Source organism: Parasteatoda tepidariorum, chromosome 9, assembly GCF_043381705.1.
Source record: "Parasteatoda tepidariorum isolate YZ-2023 chromosome 9, CAS_Ptep_4.0, whole genome shotgun sequence".
Classification (NCBI taxonomy): Eukaryota; Metazoa; Arthropoda; class Arachnida; order Araneae; family Theridiidae; genus Parasteatoda; species Parasteatoda tepidariorum.
Genome location: NC_092212.1, coordinates 45,717,681 through 45,738,601, shown reverse-complemented (window position 1 = coordinate 45,738,601; position 20,921 = coordinate 45,717,681). Strand labels below are relative to the sequence as shown.

At 30.0% G+C, this 20,921-nt stretch overlaps 1 protein-coding gene across 1 annotated transcript in view; it reads right to left on the bottom strand.

The window, feature by feature from the left end:
- The window catches only part of LOC107437355 (scoloptoxin SSD14), a 52,137-nt gene extending 42,964 nt beyond the window's left edge, over nucleotides 1-9,173 (bottom strand). The window contains exon 1 of the mRNA XM_071185805.1: nucleotides 9,121-9,173. Coding sequence (XP_071041906.1) covers nucleotides 9,121-9,158 — 38 coding nt within the window. The 5' untranslated portion in view covers nucleotides 9,159-9,173. The remainder of the gene's footprint in view (nucleotides 1-9,120) is intronic.
- Between the last annotated feature and the right edge of the window lie 11,748 nt (nucleotides 9,174-20,921).

Genomic DNA, 20,921 nt, shown 5'->3' with positions numbered 1-20,921 from the left:
TCACAGTAAACACTTCATCACATTAAATCCATGCGTTAGGGTTTCGAAAAAACCCTTCTACGAAAGAGATTAAGCATTGGAAAAGTAATTTTTTTTTTTCATTTTATTCATTTTCTGGGTGTTAATTTGGGATGTTTTTTATCAATATAGTTACAAATCATCCACATCTATCTTATTTGAGTCATTTTACAATCGTTAACAAAATATACACATTTTTTGAACACGCTTTAAAAAATTTATTTTACTGGAAGGATTATCAAGATACCCTTGTGTCTTTTGGTGTATGCGTTTTACAAACAGGTTTTAATTATAAAATATGAAATTAACATTATCTATAAAATTTTGTGTTTCTACAACCACATGTTCGGATTTTTTTAAATGCAAAAAGGGAAAACTAATAAAATTCAAAATTTTATTAAAAGAGATTAAATCTAGTAACTTTTTATAGTATATTTCTATTTAGTTTATTATTAATATTGAATGTGAAGAATGGCTTTCTTTTAAAAATGCATACTTTGATATGAAAGTCCTAGTGGTAGCGCTTGATTAACTGGAAAGAAAATAAATAAATAAAAATGAATTGAACTTCTACCACTTTTTAAATTTTTAGTCGCTTGTGATATCCCTGCTGCAAATTTACGCTTTTAGTATAAAAATTTATTCTAGTTCTAGCTATGCTTAAGTTTTAATGTATTATTTTTTTATTCATTTAAACTTAATTCTCACACCACTACATATAGATAATTTAAAAGTTCATATGCAACGCCACTTCTTTATCAGTCTTTCGTAGTGAGTTACCAAAAGTTCTGAAAACTTTGGATCTCCAACTGCTACGGAATTTCCGTAGTTTCAGAAATCTTCTTTTCAGATGGTAGCAAAATTAATGTCTTAATATTTAAAAAAAAATTATTTTAGCGTAACTTGTCCACTATTACTTATAAAAGTGCAGGCCATATGGCTAGATTCTTAAGTTCTGATAAAAGTTTTATGAGAGATCCATTTGCTTTAAAAATTTCTACTTTGGTTCGCTATCACTAGAAAGAATTATTTTCAAAATCTTCATAAGTTGGAGGGTATGGATCTTAAATATCTACCTCTCTATAAAATATTTTGCAAAAAGCGCTGTAGTCGGCAAGCTTGTTAATAGCAAATTTTAGATGTTGCCATATTTATAGCCAGAGATGCCAACTGCTCCGGATTCGACAACATTTTTTAAAAAACGATCAGGAACTACGAATAAGATTCCAAGGCACCAAGATGAGCTGTTGTAACTGGGGTGAAAATAATTTTTGCTTTATCGAAATTGAATTTATGCTATGAAGAGCTTGGCACGTGTCGACCATTACTTCATATTTGTTTATTTTGAAAACGAATGACGAGACTCATGCTTTTCTGTTATGCGTTGCATTATATAGATTGTGCGTTGCTCTGGAGCTATATGGAATTTTATTATATTATTTTTTGAACGAAAGGTGGTAGTTATTAATTGAAAGTATTTTTTATTTTCGCATAATATCCTGCCGTTTTTTTATACATATATATATATATGTAATTTTCTCGTAACTTTTAAACTGTTGCATTTACGCCCCCTCAACAGGAAATGAGTTAAGCATATTGCTTATTTTCTAATACGAATTACCATTTTAGTGTTGAAAAATTGTGGTCTGATGATTTCATATTAAATAAAAAATACCAGCAGATCTGTCACCCCGGAAGGTCAGGATCTCCACATGATTTATCCATTTAAGTGCCAGACTCTTATTTTGAAGTAATGAAAATGTGCCTTTATGAAAAATATGGTAGCCGGTTTACATATAAATTGCATTAACATTTTGTTCAATTAACAACTAATTTAGTTAAAAAACATAGCAAATGTTTGATTTTAGAACAGGATATATAACACAAGATATGTAATTTTTCACTCTGGTAAATAGGAATATTCAGCTTCTCCAATTGTGAGTGCCAATAATTAAAGATTTGAATTTCCATTTTGAAAACAGAAGCATGTTCCAGAAATAGAACATTGATGCGAAAACAACTATAGAGCATAACTGCCTATATGCTTTTTGTGTAAAATTTTATTTTTAAATTTAAAGTTATAATAAAATTTATGCTTTTATTTATTGTTTGGATTTATAAATTAATTCAAGATATTTTTGACCATCATAATCTAAAAGTAAATTAAACATATAAATGCAAGATAATCTTCCGATATCGTGTTTAAGCTCATACAAAATAAATAATATGTTTCTGCTTATAATTGTAAATCCATTTTCATTTTACTACCTCAAGGGAAAAACATCCCTTCCCTCCGAAAAAAAAATTAAAAATTGGCAGGCATGAAATTGGTACTGAAATATGATATAAGTTAGAAAATGCTTTTAAAATGTTCGGCTATTAACACTATCAAATCATATATCAAGACTTACATACCTATCTTTGATTTATTTTTAATATCGTGCAAGTAAAAATAATTTTAATTCAAATATTAAAACACAAAGTTTTCTACCAAATATAGAAAATTATTTCTTACTTTATTTTAAAGAAACTCTTATGTGCTTTCTCATTACCACTTGTTTTATTCTTATCAGCTTCTTCAAGAGGATGAATTAACATGGCTTTCGAATGTTTCGCCCTGGTTTTACTAAACCTTAATAACTCAAAACATCGCCAAAGTATTATACTTATACAAATAAAGCGTCTTTTATTGTCACCAAAATTTGTAATAGTTTGGCGAAAATGTCATTGAAAAACTTATCTTTATAATTCTTTTATTCCCCAAATGTCAATATAGTAACCTATTATTTTTTAATCGATACATTTTACTTGATGTACTATAAGACGTCCTAATTATATAGATCAGAAACTTAGTAAGAAAGTGACATGAAAGAACTCATTCATTGGAGCTTTCCAGTTTTGACAGCATGCTTTGTTTAAAAGGATCATCTATATTCCATTTTTTTCCTTCTTTGTGTTGATGAGATAAACGTTTTTAATATATCAACAATTAATTGCATCGATATTGTTGAAAGCTATTAGAAGTTTCGATCGTAAAAACATAACTTTGTTTTATGTGAAGACATAGAAATTTGGAGCTGTCAGCAAATATATTTGAAGAATGTCTGTTTTAGTTGTGATTGTTTTGAATTGTCGATTTTTATGCATCATAGATATTTTATATCTTATAACCGTCGTTGAACAGCCGACCCAATTTTTGGGTTTACGACTGCTAATGTTGAACTCCGTAGTATCGTAATTTTGAACCTAATCCAGAAGACAAGGAAACTCCTAGATCGAGTATTGGGAGAAATTTACCTTCGTGGAGGACTTTTTGATGGAACTAACCCGCATTTGCGTTACATGGAGAGGAAGACCACGAGAACCCCCCACGGTTAGCCTCACGGCAAGGGCACTCTAACCCATGATCCGTCTACCTCTGAGGATATTTCATGTCAGCACTGTAGTCGGTGTAAGCCGGATGCGGAATTCGTATCTACTGGGAATTCGTATCTACCTCATTGGAAGGCGAACGCTCTATCCCCTGAGCCATCGCGGCTCATGCATCACAGATAAATAAGATAACTGTGAAATACAAGCTGCTTTGAAACAAAACTTTAAAATTTTGGTTAAATTTTAAATTATTAAGATTAGCAAAGCAGCCAACTGCAACGTTTTTTCCAAAATATTTTCCAGAGGGTAAAGACGTAAAAATTTATGGCAATTTTAAAAATTTCTTGGTAATTTTGTAAATTGTTCAAGCGCTTTTCCATGAGTAGGGAAGGGGAACAAAATCGTGTTTCATATGAGATTTTGAATCATTTACATGTAGTGGTGTGGAAAGTAACTTTAAACCAATTTTACAAAACAAACAATGATAGATAAAAATATAAAACTTATATACAGAAAATATTTTCCCAAATAGTGTAATAAATTGGCAACTTTGAATTACTAATATAAAATTATCTGATTGATGTGATTATATTGGTGTCAAACTATTCACAAGTTTGAGTAGATATGCAAAGAGATTATGTATCAAAAACTTTGTAAAAATTGACGCGAAAAGAACTCAGTTTAGATAGAGTTATTTGTCGAAATGGTTCATCTATTTTTTTAAAATTTTCTTTGAGTTGATGAGACACGAGTTTTTGATACGTCAACATTAAATTGCATCAATATTGTAGGAAACTATTAGAAGTTTTTATCTAGTAAACGTTAAACATTGTTTTATGCAAAAGAAATATTGATTGTACAGAAAACTATCAGTACATAATAAGTGTTTCGTAATTCACGCACGATCTGTTTCACCATTTGTGTTATTAAATGTTTCCAACGAAAGGAATGAACCAAATATCTAACAGCTCATCATAATGAAATAGAACGTTTTTTATACTGGGAAATATTTTAAGCATTGTTGAGTCATTTAAGTTAATTATTATTTTATTTCCAGGCATTATCGCATAATTTAATATTTTGATGATTAGAATTGGCTGCTCAAATCATGCAACTAAAAGCAATGTGTCTTTCTTTTTTTATGTTTAAAGTATATGTTAAAAGACCAATAATCTTTCAAGTTTTTAAGAAGGAAATTGAACACTGTATTAACAAAACTCAGCCGTGTTTATAAGAAATGATCATTTAAAATTTTTAAAAAACAGTCCATATGTATAAAAAAAACTATATAATAATTTATTTACACGCTATAACATACACCGAAGAGCCATTACATTATGACCACCCTCCATCTATAACAATGGGCTCTCCCTGGTTTTCATGGTTTCTCGTCCAGGAACAATGTTTCCATGGGGCACATTAGGACCCATAATCCTCATAGAACAATCCCTGACGTCTGTAAGCTACTTGAACATAGTTGCAGACCAGGTTCACCCATTCATGTGAACAGTTTTTCTTGCGGGGGATGGTGTTTACCAACAGGATAATGCACCATGTCATAAGGGTCGAATCATCATGGATTGGTTCGAGGAACATTCCAGTGACTTTCAAGTCATGTCTTGGCCCCCAAATTCACTGACCTTAATCCAATAGAGCATTTGTGGTCCTACTTGGAAAACCAAATTCGTGCTGCCACGCTACTCCCTCGCAATGTGAGGGAATTGCAGGACCAGTTGGTGAGCACTTGATACCAGTTACCTCTGACTACCTATCAGCACCTTGTGGAATCAATGACTCGGCAGATGCTAGCAGTTTTGAGGGCTAAAGGTCCTACATGTTATTAGCAGGGTGGTCATAACGTAATGGCTCTTCGGTGTATATAACCTTACATGGTATACTTTATAAATTAATAAAAATTTCCCAATGTTTAATTAAAAACCTGCATTTTTTAATCAAAATAACTTCGTGAGTAAATTTCAGTGGACACAACTGTATTACAAAGAATGTCCATTTTAGTTACGATTGTAGTGCAAAGAATTTCATTACTATATACAGATAACTATAAAATTCTAGTTCCTTTTAAAATATTTTTAATTTAGAATTCTTATGATTATATGAGTACAAAACTATCTGAATGTTTATCGTTATATTAGTGTTAAAATATTCAGAGAGCTCAGTAAAAAGGAATTATTATGAAAAAGTAAATTTTAATGTAATTTTCTTAAGAAATATTTGTTGAAAAATATATTTAATTAATAGTAATTTTCAATTGACAAAGTTACATGTAAGGGCAATTCCACGGAAGTGTCAACTTTTAAGTGAAATTTTTTTTTTATGAATTGCATATTTTAATTTTAAAAATATGTTCAAAAATAGCCAAAGTCTACATATTGCCGTTTCATTTTTGATAATTTTAAATTTCTTGAATCTGGCAGCATTTTAATGTAATCACATGGCTGACAAGTGAATTGTTCGCATTTGTGCTCAAATTGTTTTCTTGAAAAATACTTATAAAACAAAAAAAATGTATCCTTCTTTTGCAATATTTTGATAAAAATATGCATATGGAACAAAATTTAAACATTTTAAGTTTAATATATAAAATAAAAGTAACTTCTTTTACGTCATTCCGTCACATGTCTTAATAATGCATAAATTTCCTGAGAACGAAGATAAGATGTGACATTGGCAAGTTAGATATAAAACCTCTTCAGAGACAACCTAATTTTCAAACTGTTGAAATTTTTACTAATTCTTACATAAATATTAATCCTGTTTATCTGTTACATTCTGTTTATCATTTACATATTAATAAAACATTTTTTAAATGAAGGCTTTCTTCTACTAAACTTTTTGTCATTCCGTCACGGTCATTCCGTCACAGCAAATAGATGTTAATAACTGCTAGCCAACCTGAGGTTAATTTTCCAAATTCACATTTTACATTGCTTACACATTATACTAAAAGTATAAAATAGTTCAGAAAAATAATAGCTGCAAAATTCGCAGAAACTACCAGTTCTAAGCGGCATGCCAAAAGCTTGGTTGCCAAAATGTCATTCCGTCACGCAAATAAAAAGTTCGTAAAATTAAAAGTAAAAAAGATAGAAAATCCTGTTTTTTTAGTTTATGAAGCGCATTATGCCAATAATAATGATATGCATGAGAAATTTTTTTTATATTTGAAATTAGATACATAGGAACTTCAATTAATTGTTATTTTGCAAGTCAAAATGTCATTCCGTCACATATGGAATTGCCCGTAATTTAAACTTTGTTATTAGAAAAATATAAAAATTCATTTTTAAAAATTTCTCAATTCTGTGTGTTCTAGTATGAAAATTTTTCCCTTATCATTTCAAATAGTGTTGAAACTAAAACACAAGTTTTGCCAACGATATACGACAGACATATAAATTATTTCCAAGTACAGCGCTCGCTGGGCCCTAGGCCATTCAAATTTTTGGGGCCCTTAGATTAAATTTTTTTCTTGTACATTTTTTTTTAAATTTATGTAATAATACTTATAAATAATAACTAAAATAAGTAATAAATAAATATGATTAACATTATGTAAAAAAATTATTGTATTTTAATAATATATATTTAAAATTGATTTCTTTTTAAAAAAATCATTGTTTTTCTTAATTTTTTAAAATTTATTTTCAAAAAATCCATTTTAGGGGGGCTCCTAATCATTGGGGGAAACCAGAGTACATTTCTTCTAATCAGAGTACATTTTGTATCGAATGTGACCACTAAAGCTCGAAGGCCGTAAAAGTGCACATTACCTAGCTAATCTGCATATTAACTGATTTTCTCTATTAAAGCGTAGAATCAAGGGTTTTCCATCTTTTACTCAGATAATGTAAACGGCTTCTGTGGCGTTAAAATTCAAAAGTTTGTTTCTCTTATTTCCTTGTAATAATGTTCTGTTTAATTCTCATTAATTTAGTTCTCATAATTCTCATTTAATTGTAATTATATTTTAAACCGTCTGATTCTTTGCATTCTAATACGTTAGTTGATTGATTGATTCTACATATCAACTATTTTGATTGTATTAATTTGATTCTTTAGATAGCTAAAAATAAATGAAAAGTATTATGCTAATTTAAGCGCACAGAAGCTTTGCTCCTGTTCTTGCAAAGATCTTATATTACTTTTAACGATAGTTAGGTTATTGATTGAGTGATTCTATATATCAACTATTTTGATTGTATTAATCTGATTCTTTAGATAGCTGAAAATAAATGAATAATATTATGCTAATTTAAGCGCACAGAAGCTTTGCTCCTCTTCCAGCAAAGATCTTATATTACTTTTAACGATAGTTAGTTAATTGATTGATTGATTCTACATATCAACTATTTTGATTGTATTAATCTGATTCCTTAGATAGCTAAAAATAAATGAATAATATTATGCTAATTTAAGTGCAAGCTTTGCTCCTGTTCCAGCAAAGATCTTATATTACTTTTAACGATAGTTAGTAAATTGATTGAGTGATTCTATATGTCAACTATTTTGATTGTATTAATCTGATTCATTCGATAGCTAAAAATAAATAAATTACATTATTCTAGTTTATCAGAAAGAAATGTTGCTGCAGTTTTAGCAAAAATCTTATTTTTACTTTAACGAGTACCTAGAAGTTAATGCGTGGATTATCGGGGCAATTTGAGCAATGAAATAATTTTCTGCACTTTAAAGGATCATACCACAGTTTTAATTTGCACGTTGTTTAGATAATCTGTAGAATAACTGATTTCTGCATTTCAGAAATAGCATTTTTAATTCAAAATTTTAAGTATTTACTTAGAATAAAATTTTCGGTAAATACTCATACAGCAGTGTTTCCCATAGTGGGGTATGTGTACCCCCAGGGGTACGGAAACAGTTTAGCTGGGGTACGCGTTCTTATGCGAAATATCTTGCAGCAAACGAAAATTTCAAAAATTTTTATTTAAAAACAAAGCTAGCCATGAAAATTTACGATTGCGTATTTTTCTATTGGTTATTTTTTGCAGAGTTAACAGTTAATAATGAGTGGTGTCAACAGCCAGTTGTGATTTTTAACTTTTGTGCAATTTTTATATAGTAAAGGTTTGTAATAAATTCTACTTATTTTGATTGATTTTATAGAATAAAATTTTTATCCCTAACATAGTATATAGATTGCTGGTCAGTATCTAAAAAATTTAGTACCAAAAAAGAAAAAGAAACGTGTTTTTAAAAAAATACGTTCGTTTTTTTATTAGTGGTACACAGCGTTACGAAAAATTTAGAAAGGGTACACAAAAGTCATAAGTTTGGGAAACACTGTCATACAGTATTGGAATGCACCATTAAGTATAAAAGAGCATCTGTATCATTTTTAACTATTGCAGAACTATAGATGAAGGTAAATTTAGAACACAGAGAAATATTCGTTATGATTTCAAATTAAATTTTCATTGACAAACACAGTTTGTGAGAACACAGGATAATATTCGTATACGATTTTGATTTAAATTTTCATAAACTAACAATGAAAGAATGAATTCAATTTTAAATAATTACGTTTGAAATGAATTAAAACACATCATACCGTAACAAAAGCTGTAATTAAGTATCTAATCGTTTTCATCATTTCAAACTTCTAAACTACTAGAACCAGCATTAAAACTTTAATCTAACTTGCATTTCGATCAATTTCCTAAATGAAAACGATTTAAATAAGCGACTTACTGTTTGACGTCATATGTTCTCTGTATCAGGGAAGACATTTCATTCAATTGTAACGATGTAACACATGTATCCCATCGGCAACTGAAAACACATTTCGTTGATCTATCACGAGCTTTGACACATTTTTGCGGTGCAAAATAAATGGATGAATGTATCCGGCATTGGATATTTTAGACTGGCAGAATTTAATTCTTTGTATGATAGTTCGAAGAAATGGCTCATAAATTACTAAAAAGTGACATCACTCTCCCATTGTTTGGTACTACTTTCAAAAAAAAAAGAGATCAAATTTAACCTNCCGTAGCCTTGTAATTTTGAACTCAATCCAGAAGACAAAGAAACTCCTGGATCAAGTATTGGAAGAAATTTGCCTTCGTGGAGGACTTTTTATGGAACTAACCCGCATTTGCGTTACATGGAGAGGAAGACCACGAGAACCTGCCACGATTAGCCTCACGGCAAGGGGACTCTAACCCATGATCCGTCTACCACTAAGGATATTTCACGTCAGCACTGTGGTCGGTGCAAGCCGGATGCGGAATTGGTATCGACTGGGACTCGAATCAGGATCACCTCATTGGAAGGCGAACGTTCTATCCCCTGAGCCATCGCGCCGGGACTCATGCATTACAGATAAATAAGATAACTGTAAAATACAAGCTGCTTAGAAACGAAACCTTAAAATTTCGTTAAATTTTAAATTAATATGCTTAGCAAAGCAGCACACTGCAGCGCTTTTTCCAAAATATTTTCCAGAGGGCAGACACGAAAAATTTATGGTAATTTTTAAATTTATTTGGTAATTTTGCAAACTTTTCAAACGCTTAACCATGAGTAGGGGGGAACGAAATAGTGTTTCATATGAGATTTTGAATCATTTACGTGTAGTGGTGTGGAAAGTAACTTTAAACCAATTTTACAAAACAAAGAATGATAGATAAAAATATAAAACTTAGATACAGAAAATATTTTCCCAAAAAGTGTAATAAGTTGGCAACTCTGAATTACTAATATAAAATTATCTGATTGATATGATTGTATTGGTGCCAAACTATTCACAAGTTTGAGTAGATATACAAAGAGATTATGTATCAAACACTTTATAAAAATTGACACGAAAAGAACTCAGTTTTAATAGATTTATTTGTCTTAATGGATCATTCATTTTTTATTTACCTTTGAGTTGATGAGACACGAGTTTTTGATACGTCAACATTAAATTACATCAATATTGTAGGAAACTATTAGAAGTTTCTATCTAGAAAACTTTAAACATTGTTTTATGCAAGGAAATTGAAAGCAAAGATTGATTGCAAAGAAAACTATCAGTACGTAATAAATGTTTCGAAATTCACGATTTCATGATTTGTTTCACCATTTGTGTTATTAAATGTTTCCAACGAATAGAATAAACCAAATATCTAACAGCTCATTTTAAATGAAATGGAACGTTTTCTATGCTGGGAAATATTTTAAGCATTGTTGAGTCATTTAAGTTAATTATTAATTTATTTCCAGGCATTATCGCATAATTTAATATTTTGATGATTAGAATTGACTGCTCAAATCATGCAACTAAAAGCAAATGCGTCTTTCTTTTTTTATGTTTAAAGTATATGTTAAAAGACCAAAAACCTTTCAAGCTTTTAAGAAGGAAATTGAGCACTGTATTAACGAAACTCAGCCATGTTAATAAGAAATTATCTTTTAAAAATTTTGAAAAACAGTTCATATGTATAAAAAAACTATCTAATCTTTTACCTACACACTATTTCATGCATAACCTTATACGGTATACTTTATATATTAATAAAAAATTCCCAGTGTTTAATTAAAAACCTGCAAAACCTGTGAGTAAATTTCAGAGGACACAACTATATTACAAAGAATGTTCATTTTAGTTACGATTGTAGTGCAAAGAATTTCATTACTATATAGAGATAACTATAAAATTCTAGTTCCTTTCAAAACATTTTTAATTTAGAATTGTTATGAATATATGAGCACAAAGCTATCTGAATGTTAATCATTATATTAGTTCAAAAATATTCATAGAGCTCAATAAAAAGGAATTATTATGAAAACGTAAATTTTAATTTAATTTTCTTAAGAAATATTTGTTGAAAAATATATTTAATTAATAGTAATTTCCAGTTGACAAAGTTACATGTAATTTAAATTTCGTTATTAGGAAAATATAAAAATTCATTTTTAAAAATTTCTCAATTCTGTGTGTTCTAGTATGAAAATTTTTCCCTTATCATTTCAAATAGTGTTGAAACTAAAACACAAGTTTTGCCAACGATATACGACAGACATATAAATTATTACCAAGTACAGGGCCGGATTAAGCTCACTCGGGGCCCTAGGGCATTTAAATTTTTGGGGCCCTTAGATTAAATTTTTTTCTAGTATATTTTTTATTTATATAATAATACTTATAAATAATAACTAAAATAAGTAATTAATAAATATGATTAACATTATGTAAAACAATTATTGAATTTGAAATTGATTTTTTTTAAAAAAATCAGTGTTTTTCTTAATTTTTTAAAATTTATTTTCAAAAAATCCATTTTAAGGGGGTCCCTAATCATTGGGGGCCCCAGGTCATCCCCTAGTCTGGCCTAATAGGTAATTCAGCACTGATCAAGTACCATATAGTATTTCTAGAAATATCGTTGAAGCTTCGAATCAGAAAACATTTTTTATCGAATGTGACCGCTAAAGCTCGAAGACCGCAAATGTGCACATTACCTAGCTAATCTGTAGATGAAGTGATTTGCTCCATTAAAGCGTAGAATCAAGAGTTTTCCACCTTTTATCTAGGTCATGTAGACATAAATAGCTTCTGTGCGGTTAAAATTCAAAAGCTTGTTTATCTTATTTCCTCGTAATAATGTTCTCCTTTAATTCTCATTAATTTAATTCTCGTAATTCTCATTTAATTGTAATTATATTTCAAACCGTCTGATTCTTTGTGTTCTAATAAGTTAGTTGATTGATTGATTTTATGTATCAACTATTATTTTGATTTTATTAATTTGATTCTTCAGATAGCTAAAAATAAATAAATAACATTATTCTATTTCAAGCTTACAGAAATTTTGCTGCCGTTACAGCAAAGATTTTATATTCACTTTAACGATAGTTAGTTAATTGATTGATTGATTCTGCATATCAACTATTTTGATTGTATTAATTTGATTCTTTAGATAATTAAAAATAAATGTATAATATTATGCTAATTTAAGCGCTCAGAAGCGTTGCTCCTGTTCCAGCAAAGATATCATATTCACTTTAACGATAGTTAGTGAATTGATTGATTGATTCTATATATCATCTATTTTGATTGTATTAATCTGATTCATTAGATAGCTAAAAATAAATGAATAATATTATGCTAATTTAAGCGCACAGAAGCTTTGCTTCTGTTCCAGCAAAGGTCTTATATTACTTTTAACGATAGTTAGTTAATTGATTGAGTGATTCTATATATCAACTATTTTGATTGTATTAATCTGATTCATTAGATAGCTAAAAATAAATGAATAATATTATGCTAATTAAAGCGCACAGAAGCTTTGCTCCTGTTCCAGCAAAGATCTTATATTACTTTTAACGATAGTTAGTTGATTGATTGAGTGATTCTATATATCAACTATTTTGATTGTATTAATCTGATTCATTCGATAGCTTAAAATAAATAAATTACATTATTCTAGTTTAAGCAGAAAGAAATGTTGCTGCTGTTTTAGCAAAAATCTTATTTTTACTTTAACGAGTACCTAGAAGTTAATACTTGGATTATCGGGGCAATTTAAGCAATGAAATAATTTTCTGCACTTTAAAGGATCACACCACAGTTTTAATTTGCACATTGTTTAGATAATCTGTAGAGTAACTGATTTCTGTATTTCAGAAATAGCATTTATAATTCAAAATTTTAAGTATTTACTTGGAATAAAATTTTCGGTAAATACTCATACAGCAGTGTTTCCGAAAGTGGGGTATGTGTACCCCCAGGGGTACGGAAACAGTTTAGCTAGGGTACGCGTTCTTATGCGAAATATCTTGCAACAAACGAAAATTTCAAAAATTTTTATTTAAAAACAAAGCTAGCCATGAAAATTTACGATTGCGTATTTTTCTATTGGCTATTTTTTGCAGAGTTAACAGTTAATAATGAGTGGTGTCAACAGCCAGTTGTGATTTTTAACTTTTGTGCAATTTCTTTATAGTAAAGGTTTGTAATAAATTCTACTTATTTTGATTGTTTTTATAGAATAAAATTTTTATCCCTAACATAGAATATAGATTGCTGGTCAGTATCTAAAAAATTTAGTACCAAAAAAGAAAAAGAAACGTGTTTCTTAAAAAATACGTTCGTTTTTTTATTAGTGGTACACAGCGTTACGAAAAATTTAGAAGGGGTACACAAAAGTCATAAGTTTGGGAAACACTGTCATACAGTATTGGAATGCACCATTAAGTATAAAAGAGCATCTGTATCATTTTTAACTATTGCAGAACTATAGATGAAGGTAAATTTAGAACACAGAGAAATATTCGTTATGATTTCAAATTAAATTTTCATTGACAAACACAGTTTGTGAGAACACAGGATAATATTCGTATACGATTTTGATTTAAATTTTCATAAACTAACAATGAAAGAATGAATTCAATTTTAAATAATTACGTTTGAAATGAATTAAAACACATCATACCGTAACAAAAGCTGTAATTAAGTATCTAATCGTTTTCATCATTTCAAACTTCTAAACTACTAGAACCAGCATTAAAACTTTAATCTAACTTGCATTTCGATCAATTTCCTAAATGAAAACGATTTAAATAAGCGACTTACTGTTTGACGTCATATGTTCTCTGTATCAGGGAAGACATTTCATTCAATTGTAACGATGTAACACATGTATCCCATCGGCAACTGAAAACACATTTCGTTGATCTATCACGAGCTTTGACACATTTTTGCGGTGCAAAATAAATGGATGAATGTATCCGGCATTGGATATTTTAGACTGGCAGAATTTAATTCTTTGTATGATAGTTCGAAGAAATGGCTCATAAATTACTAAAAAGTGACATCACTCTCCCATTGTTTGGTACTACTTTCAAAAAAAAAAGAGATCAAATTTAACCTTTAAAATGTACTTATAAAATAAATAAAAATATATTATTGTGCTTCGATTTTCTAAGCTCAAGCGTAAGATTGCTGAAAAAAATACACAGGCATAGAAGATGCCAATTTTTAATTTTTCCGTGGATGATTTTCCGCAGTGCTAGTAAATTGAAAACTAAAGCAGTGGTAGTAAATTGAAAACTAAATTAAAATAACAGGAAAAATATTTTTTTTTAAAATTATGCAAGAGCTTAAACACATCCTCTTAAGATTATCTCACACTTATAAACACTCACACTTATATATACTCTCTCTTTTCCAAATTAGTTACTACCTTTGAACAGTTTTGAACTGATTGTTAATACTGCTGATTTTACGATTTTGTTTGAACATTTTTCAGAGATTTCAAGGCAAGGGCCCCGGGAGAAAAATATAAAAGGGGGTGCTCTATCAAACCCCCCTCCCCCCCAAAAAAAAAATAAAATATTCTGTTATTACATTTTGTTTTGTTATTACATATACTTTCATCCGTTCATTTTTTCAAGATACATCTCTTCATTGTTAACAAGATATTTAAAAAAAAGTATGAATTTATTGTACTTGCAAATTTTGCCACGAGAAACTGTATTGATGGCGCTGGCATAGCTACTGACTTTGAAACACAAATAACTACAAACAGTAGTTTCGTATACGAACGTGTTTGTACACGCTTTTAACATTGGTATTTATAGTGTTGATGAAGTTTTACAGTTGTGAGAAGTCAGTTTGTGTTATACACCTTAGTTAAACTAAATAACTAATAGAAAATATAATATTATTTATATTTTATTAAATGAAATTTAAAAATATAGCTTAGATATCTGCCAAGTTTGTGCATGCTCAGTGTGCAAAAGAAAAGAATCAAAGAAGACTCAGAATTCATTGGAAAAGTTATAAACAGATTTGGACAGCAAACAAGACGATTACAATTCTTGTTTGAGTAAGCAATTTTTTAATTGTTTTGGATGAATAATTACTTAATTATTTGTTTTTGAATGAAAATATTTTTAATAAAAATTTTTATAACAAAATTGTTTTTCTGTATCTTTTTAATTGTTTAAAAGAAAAGCCAGGGGGGTGAAAATGTATCCTCTTGCACCCCGCTGCCTACGCCCTTGTTTCAAGGTGCTATACAATCAATTTTGCTTTATTTTATAGCCGGCGTTCAACAGCTGATCAAATTTTGAATTTGCAACTATATATGTTCAACTCCGCAGTCTTGTAATTTTGAACCGTCCCAGAAGACAAAGGAACTCCAGGATCAAGCATTGGGAGAAACTAACCTTCGTGGAGGAATTTTTGATGGAACTTACCCGCATATGTCTCACATGGAGAGGAAAACCACGAAAACCTCAAACGGTTAGCTCCACGGCAAGGGGACTCTTACCCATGATCCGTCAACCACTGGGGACATTTTAAGTCAACACTGTGATCGGTGCGAGCCTGGTGCGGAATTCGTATCAGCCCGCCATCGCTGGTGTTCGAACCCGAGTCTCCACATTCGGAGGCGAGTGATCTATACCCTGAGCAACCACGGCTCTCAATTAACAATATTCATTTCCAAGCATTCCTCCTTAAATCAGTACCAAATTAGTTTTAAAAATTAGGATTCCTTCTCTCTTAAGCCACGCCCCATTTTGTAAGGACTCTTCCTCCATTAATCGCATAAAGCTATCTTGTAGTTAATGTAGTATTCTTAACACTCTTAGTAGTCTTGCAGTATTCTTAACACATTAATTATTATAAATCATTTGCAGAGATGCCAACTGCTCCGGGCTCGCCACTATATCTTAAAAAACGTTAGAAGCACAAACTGAAATTTTCAAATTTTTGGATAATTTTGCCAATTTTTTTAAAATGCTCAATACGACTTAACACACTGCTGACCGGCAACTTTTCTCAAAATTACCCCATGTGCCCGGCTATTGTTTTGAAAGCGGATGTGGAAGTAAAACAGTATAAATAAATTTTAAAAAATTTTAATTTTTATTGCCGTATGATAAAAAGTTCTCAATCACTTATGTGTAATGGTACATCACAAGTTTTTTACAAATATATCGGGTTCCGTAAAGTTATAATAAATTGTTGTAGAATTAAATAGTAGAACTTGAAAAGTAAGGAAAATTACGCCCACTTTTAAAAATGTCACCACTGCTAACGAGAACACGAGTTAACTCGTAACCGGTCACCAACATTTGGTCACGAAAACACGAGTTAACTCCTGACCGGTCAGCAATGTGTTAACGTAACAAAGGCGTATCAGAAATCGAATCTTATAACTTATTAAAAATAAAAAAGAATGCATAATAATTTCTATCAATTTTTAGATTTAACTTGCTTTAATACTGACATTATTGAAAATTTTTTAAAAATGCAAGAAAAATTTTTTAAAAAAAAATTTAAATGCTTTCTGATGTTTGAATCAATTTTTTTTTCCATTCATGCTTAAAACGTAATTTAATTTTTAAATTAGAAACTGTTCAAATTAAGTATTTCCAGTTTCTAAAAATTAAACATCACTATTTTCCTTTGTATGAATTTCAAACACAGTATTTATTTTACCAATGCTTGCCCGATAGTTTATGTATCACAACGAATAGAACCGAAAAAAAGTTAGCAGCTGTTATATTTGAGTCATCTCTTGAAAGTTTAGTCATCCCTTTCGGATTCTCAGGAAGTATTAGAGTACATAAAAGAAAGAGGATGATAAAGAATGAAAGATATAAGAGTTATGAGAGCTACATCAAGAAGAAAAAAAAATCAACTTTATCACCAATCGAGATGATTACAAAATGTGTCTATGTTTTGATCAATTGAAATAAGTTAGAATGTGAAAGGACGTGATGATTCAGCCACTTATGGAAACACATTAAAAAAAAAATAGTTAAGTTTATTAATCACACTTCACGTATCGAATGACATTTCATTGGGTTTTCTTCTAATACAGGGGTTTCCAACTTACATGTTGCCGGGGGCCGCAATTAAAAGCACGAGTCAAATGGCGGGCCAAAACTTATATAGGGCTCTTTTATGTTTGAAGGAACATAATATTACTGTCAGATTTTTATCGTAGTTTTTTGAATATTAAACAGCAAAATAACAAGCATTGCAAATAATGCTTGTTATTTTGCTGTTAATTATCTTATAATAATTCCTTATTCTAAAATCTGATAACATCGAGCAAATATTCAATTACACTGTGAAACAAGTTTTTTTTCTGTTAAAGACTTATGAACTAATCTTCAATCTGAGATTATTTTAAATCTATCACCATCTTATAGCTGCCAACTCTTCCGGTTTTCCCGGAAGATTTTAATTTCGTATTTTAAGTGGTACCGAAACTCATGTCATGTCATTAGACTGTTTGAATTATAATAATAATTATAAATGAAAATGACCACCACTACATATAAATAATTACAACGAATAAATAAAAATACACTAATTGCTGTTAGCAGAATTTGGCCGAGTCAAAATACAAATATGTTTTTGAGTAAGATTGTTGCATACCTGAAAACTTTTAACATATATAATAATATGTAACCCTGTTGTAATAATCCGCATAAGCTTGTACAAAATGCAGCGAATTTTTCTGCTTAAAATTGTAATATAAATTTTATTTTACTACCACTGGGGAATATCATCCTTGAAAGGATTATTAGTTGGCAGGTATGTTGTTGCTCAGAAAGAGTAAAAGTTGGCAGGTATGCCATCTCTCTTAAAGCTGCAGTTTTTATGCAATATAGGGTTATATTCCTAAGCAGGATTTTTTTAAGTTCTCTTGAGTTAATTTTAAGTGTGCACTGCATTACGCTGCAACGAAGATGGCGATAATACATTTCAGTTTATTATGCGATGCGTTAAGGTGATAGAATTTAAGCCTTAACCCCTTGGGGACGGGTGATTCAGTAAAGCATTCGTACAAAATCAGAATCAAGTTGCAATTAAATAAAAAACGGTAACTTAAATGTAGTCGTTACTAATTTGACAGACTTACTTTGCTTTTATTTTAATTATTGTTAGTTTAATCATATATATAATCAATGTTAATTCAAAGTATAACTAAATAGTTTTATTTTGAACAAAGTAATGGTGAATTAAATAAATCAAAAAATTATAACTCCGCCCACAAATAAACTGCTAAAGAAATACTTTGATTACCAGTTTTATCTTCTTACCCTGATTGATACGGTTTTTTGCTGTCACGTATTTGTGACAGTCGGCGCGAAAGGGTTAAATCAGCATTAAATTAGTTTAGAAAAATCAAGAGTTTTTGCGTTCTTAAGCCACGCCCCATTTCATAAGGAATCTTCCTCCTGTAATCGCATAAAACTATCTTTTAGCTATTGAATCGTGATTTCATTAGTTGAATAATTTTACTGATGTCGATCTATTAAACTGCATCGAACGTTATTTATGACTCCACCTATTTGAAATGTACTAACTTGGGACAAAAATGTCGACCTAAATGTTGCAATTAACTTGAGACCAAGAAAGTATTAATTTTTGATTTTCCTTTCAGCAGTTGGGAGATTTGCAGGACTGCCAACAAGTACACTTTTTACAAACTATTTTATAGAGTGGTAGACAAAATTCTCAAAATTTTTAGTAATTATGTACAGATTTTAAAAGCCTCTCCACGGGAGAGCAGCAGGGATGTCAACTGTTTCGCTTTCTGCAAAAATGTGAATAAATTGGTAGCGAATTAAATAGTAAAACTTGTAGAATAAGGATAATCTTGCCAACTTTTTAAAAGACTAACTATGACATAACTGTTCTAAAGTTGCATTTTATATATTGCTTCGAACATTTGATGTGTAGTGGTGGAAAAATGACTGATATTGAAAGATATTAAACTAAAGCTAGCTTAAATTTCGTTACCACTAAAATCATTATTTTACAAAGCAGAGCAAATTGTCATTGCTGGTGCTGCAGTGAAGTGGTGTTTCATACGAACTTTTGAATCATTTGTAAACAGTGGTCTGGAAAATAACTTTAAATCAAATTTAAAAAACAAAGAATCATACATTAAAACAAACTTAGCTACCTTTAGAAGACATTTTCAAAAAAACGTTAAAAGTTGTAAACCAGCCGTGAGCTTGAATGAATAATTTAAACATATAGTGTAAAAATTAATAACCTACATATTTACTATAATCTATAATCACTAACCTATAATCATGTAGGTTAGTATGAAATAGCAAGGGGGCACTATAAAACATTAAACAAAAAGAGTAATCGAAACTACAGAGCCTTTACTCCAGGTCATTTATGGGTACTTTTGTGTCAACTACCTGACAAAACAAATTAGAAAGTTATTGAAATTAAATTATATTATAATAAAATTATATTATTACAAAATAAATGAATAAGTGTTTGGTGACTGTTTTATTTACTGTGAGCGAAATGAAAAACGAAATACCCTGATTAACTTTTGATCTAATGAGATTGGATTTTAAAGCACTCGGACTCAATGGTTTCAGAGGAGCAAGATACTGCTGTTTATGCAAAATATTTTATCGAGCAGTAGAAAATCAAAAACTAAAGTTTTCAGAATTTGGTTGATTTTGCTAAAACAGGATTCCCACGACCCGGAAGAATAAAATGAATGGTAGTTAAGATTTTTCAAGACTGCCCAAAAATGTTCAAATTTATCTATGAATTACGAAATTATTCCCTAATTAATTTTTCATCTATATACAGGTATAGGACAAAATAACAGGAACACCTGTGCATAGCGGTACTACGTACAAGTGTTCCTATTATTTTGTCCTATACTTGTACATTTCCTTTAAGTTAAATATGTACTTATTGCTTAAAACATCTAAGTATATCTTTCGTTTGCTACTACTTTAAAAGCTTTTCCAGACCGTGGTAACCCTGTAATATTTTTAAAACTTCACCGCCAGAGTACTGGTCATCATCATCAACATTTATCTGGGCGCCTGGGGCCGTTAGCGGCCTTTTTCCCATTCGTCTTGAATTTTGATCTTTGGGGTGGTTCTTTCTGGTAATTGGATTGCAATTGAAGTAAAAGGAAGCCAGAGTACTGGTAGAAATTGGTTTTCTACATGAACTTTTGAATCACTCTCATGTAGTGGTAAGGAAAATAGCTTCATATCGAATTTAGTAAACAAAGAATCAAATATTATAACATAAATTTACAACCAATACAAGAAATTTTCTCATAAAATGTAGAAAGCTGGCAGCACTGTGATTCAAGGGCTTGACTTTAAGTAAGACTTTTACACTGAAGAAAAAATTCTTAGCAGTGCCAATGCTATTGCATACCTGCCAACTCTTCCGGATTTTCCGGAAGATTTTATTTTCATATTTAAAGTGGTAGTAATTATATACTATTTTTTCTTTTATAATCTTAATTTTTAAATGATATTGATCACCACTATTCTTACAAAAATTAAGCACATATACTAATATGCGTTACTGTCATGGTTGTCAACTTAAGTTTTCTCAAATACAACGCATTTGTTTGCTTAAAATTGAAACTTTAATTCCATTTTAATACCACTGGGAAAAATAATAATGGAAGGGATTAAAAGTTGGCAGGTATGTAAATATATTTTTGAGTCAGATTGTTTTTCGTTTATTGTTTTAC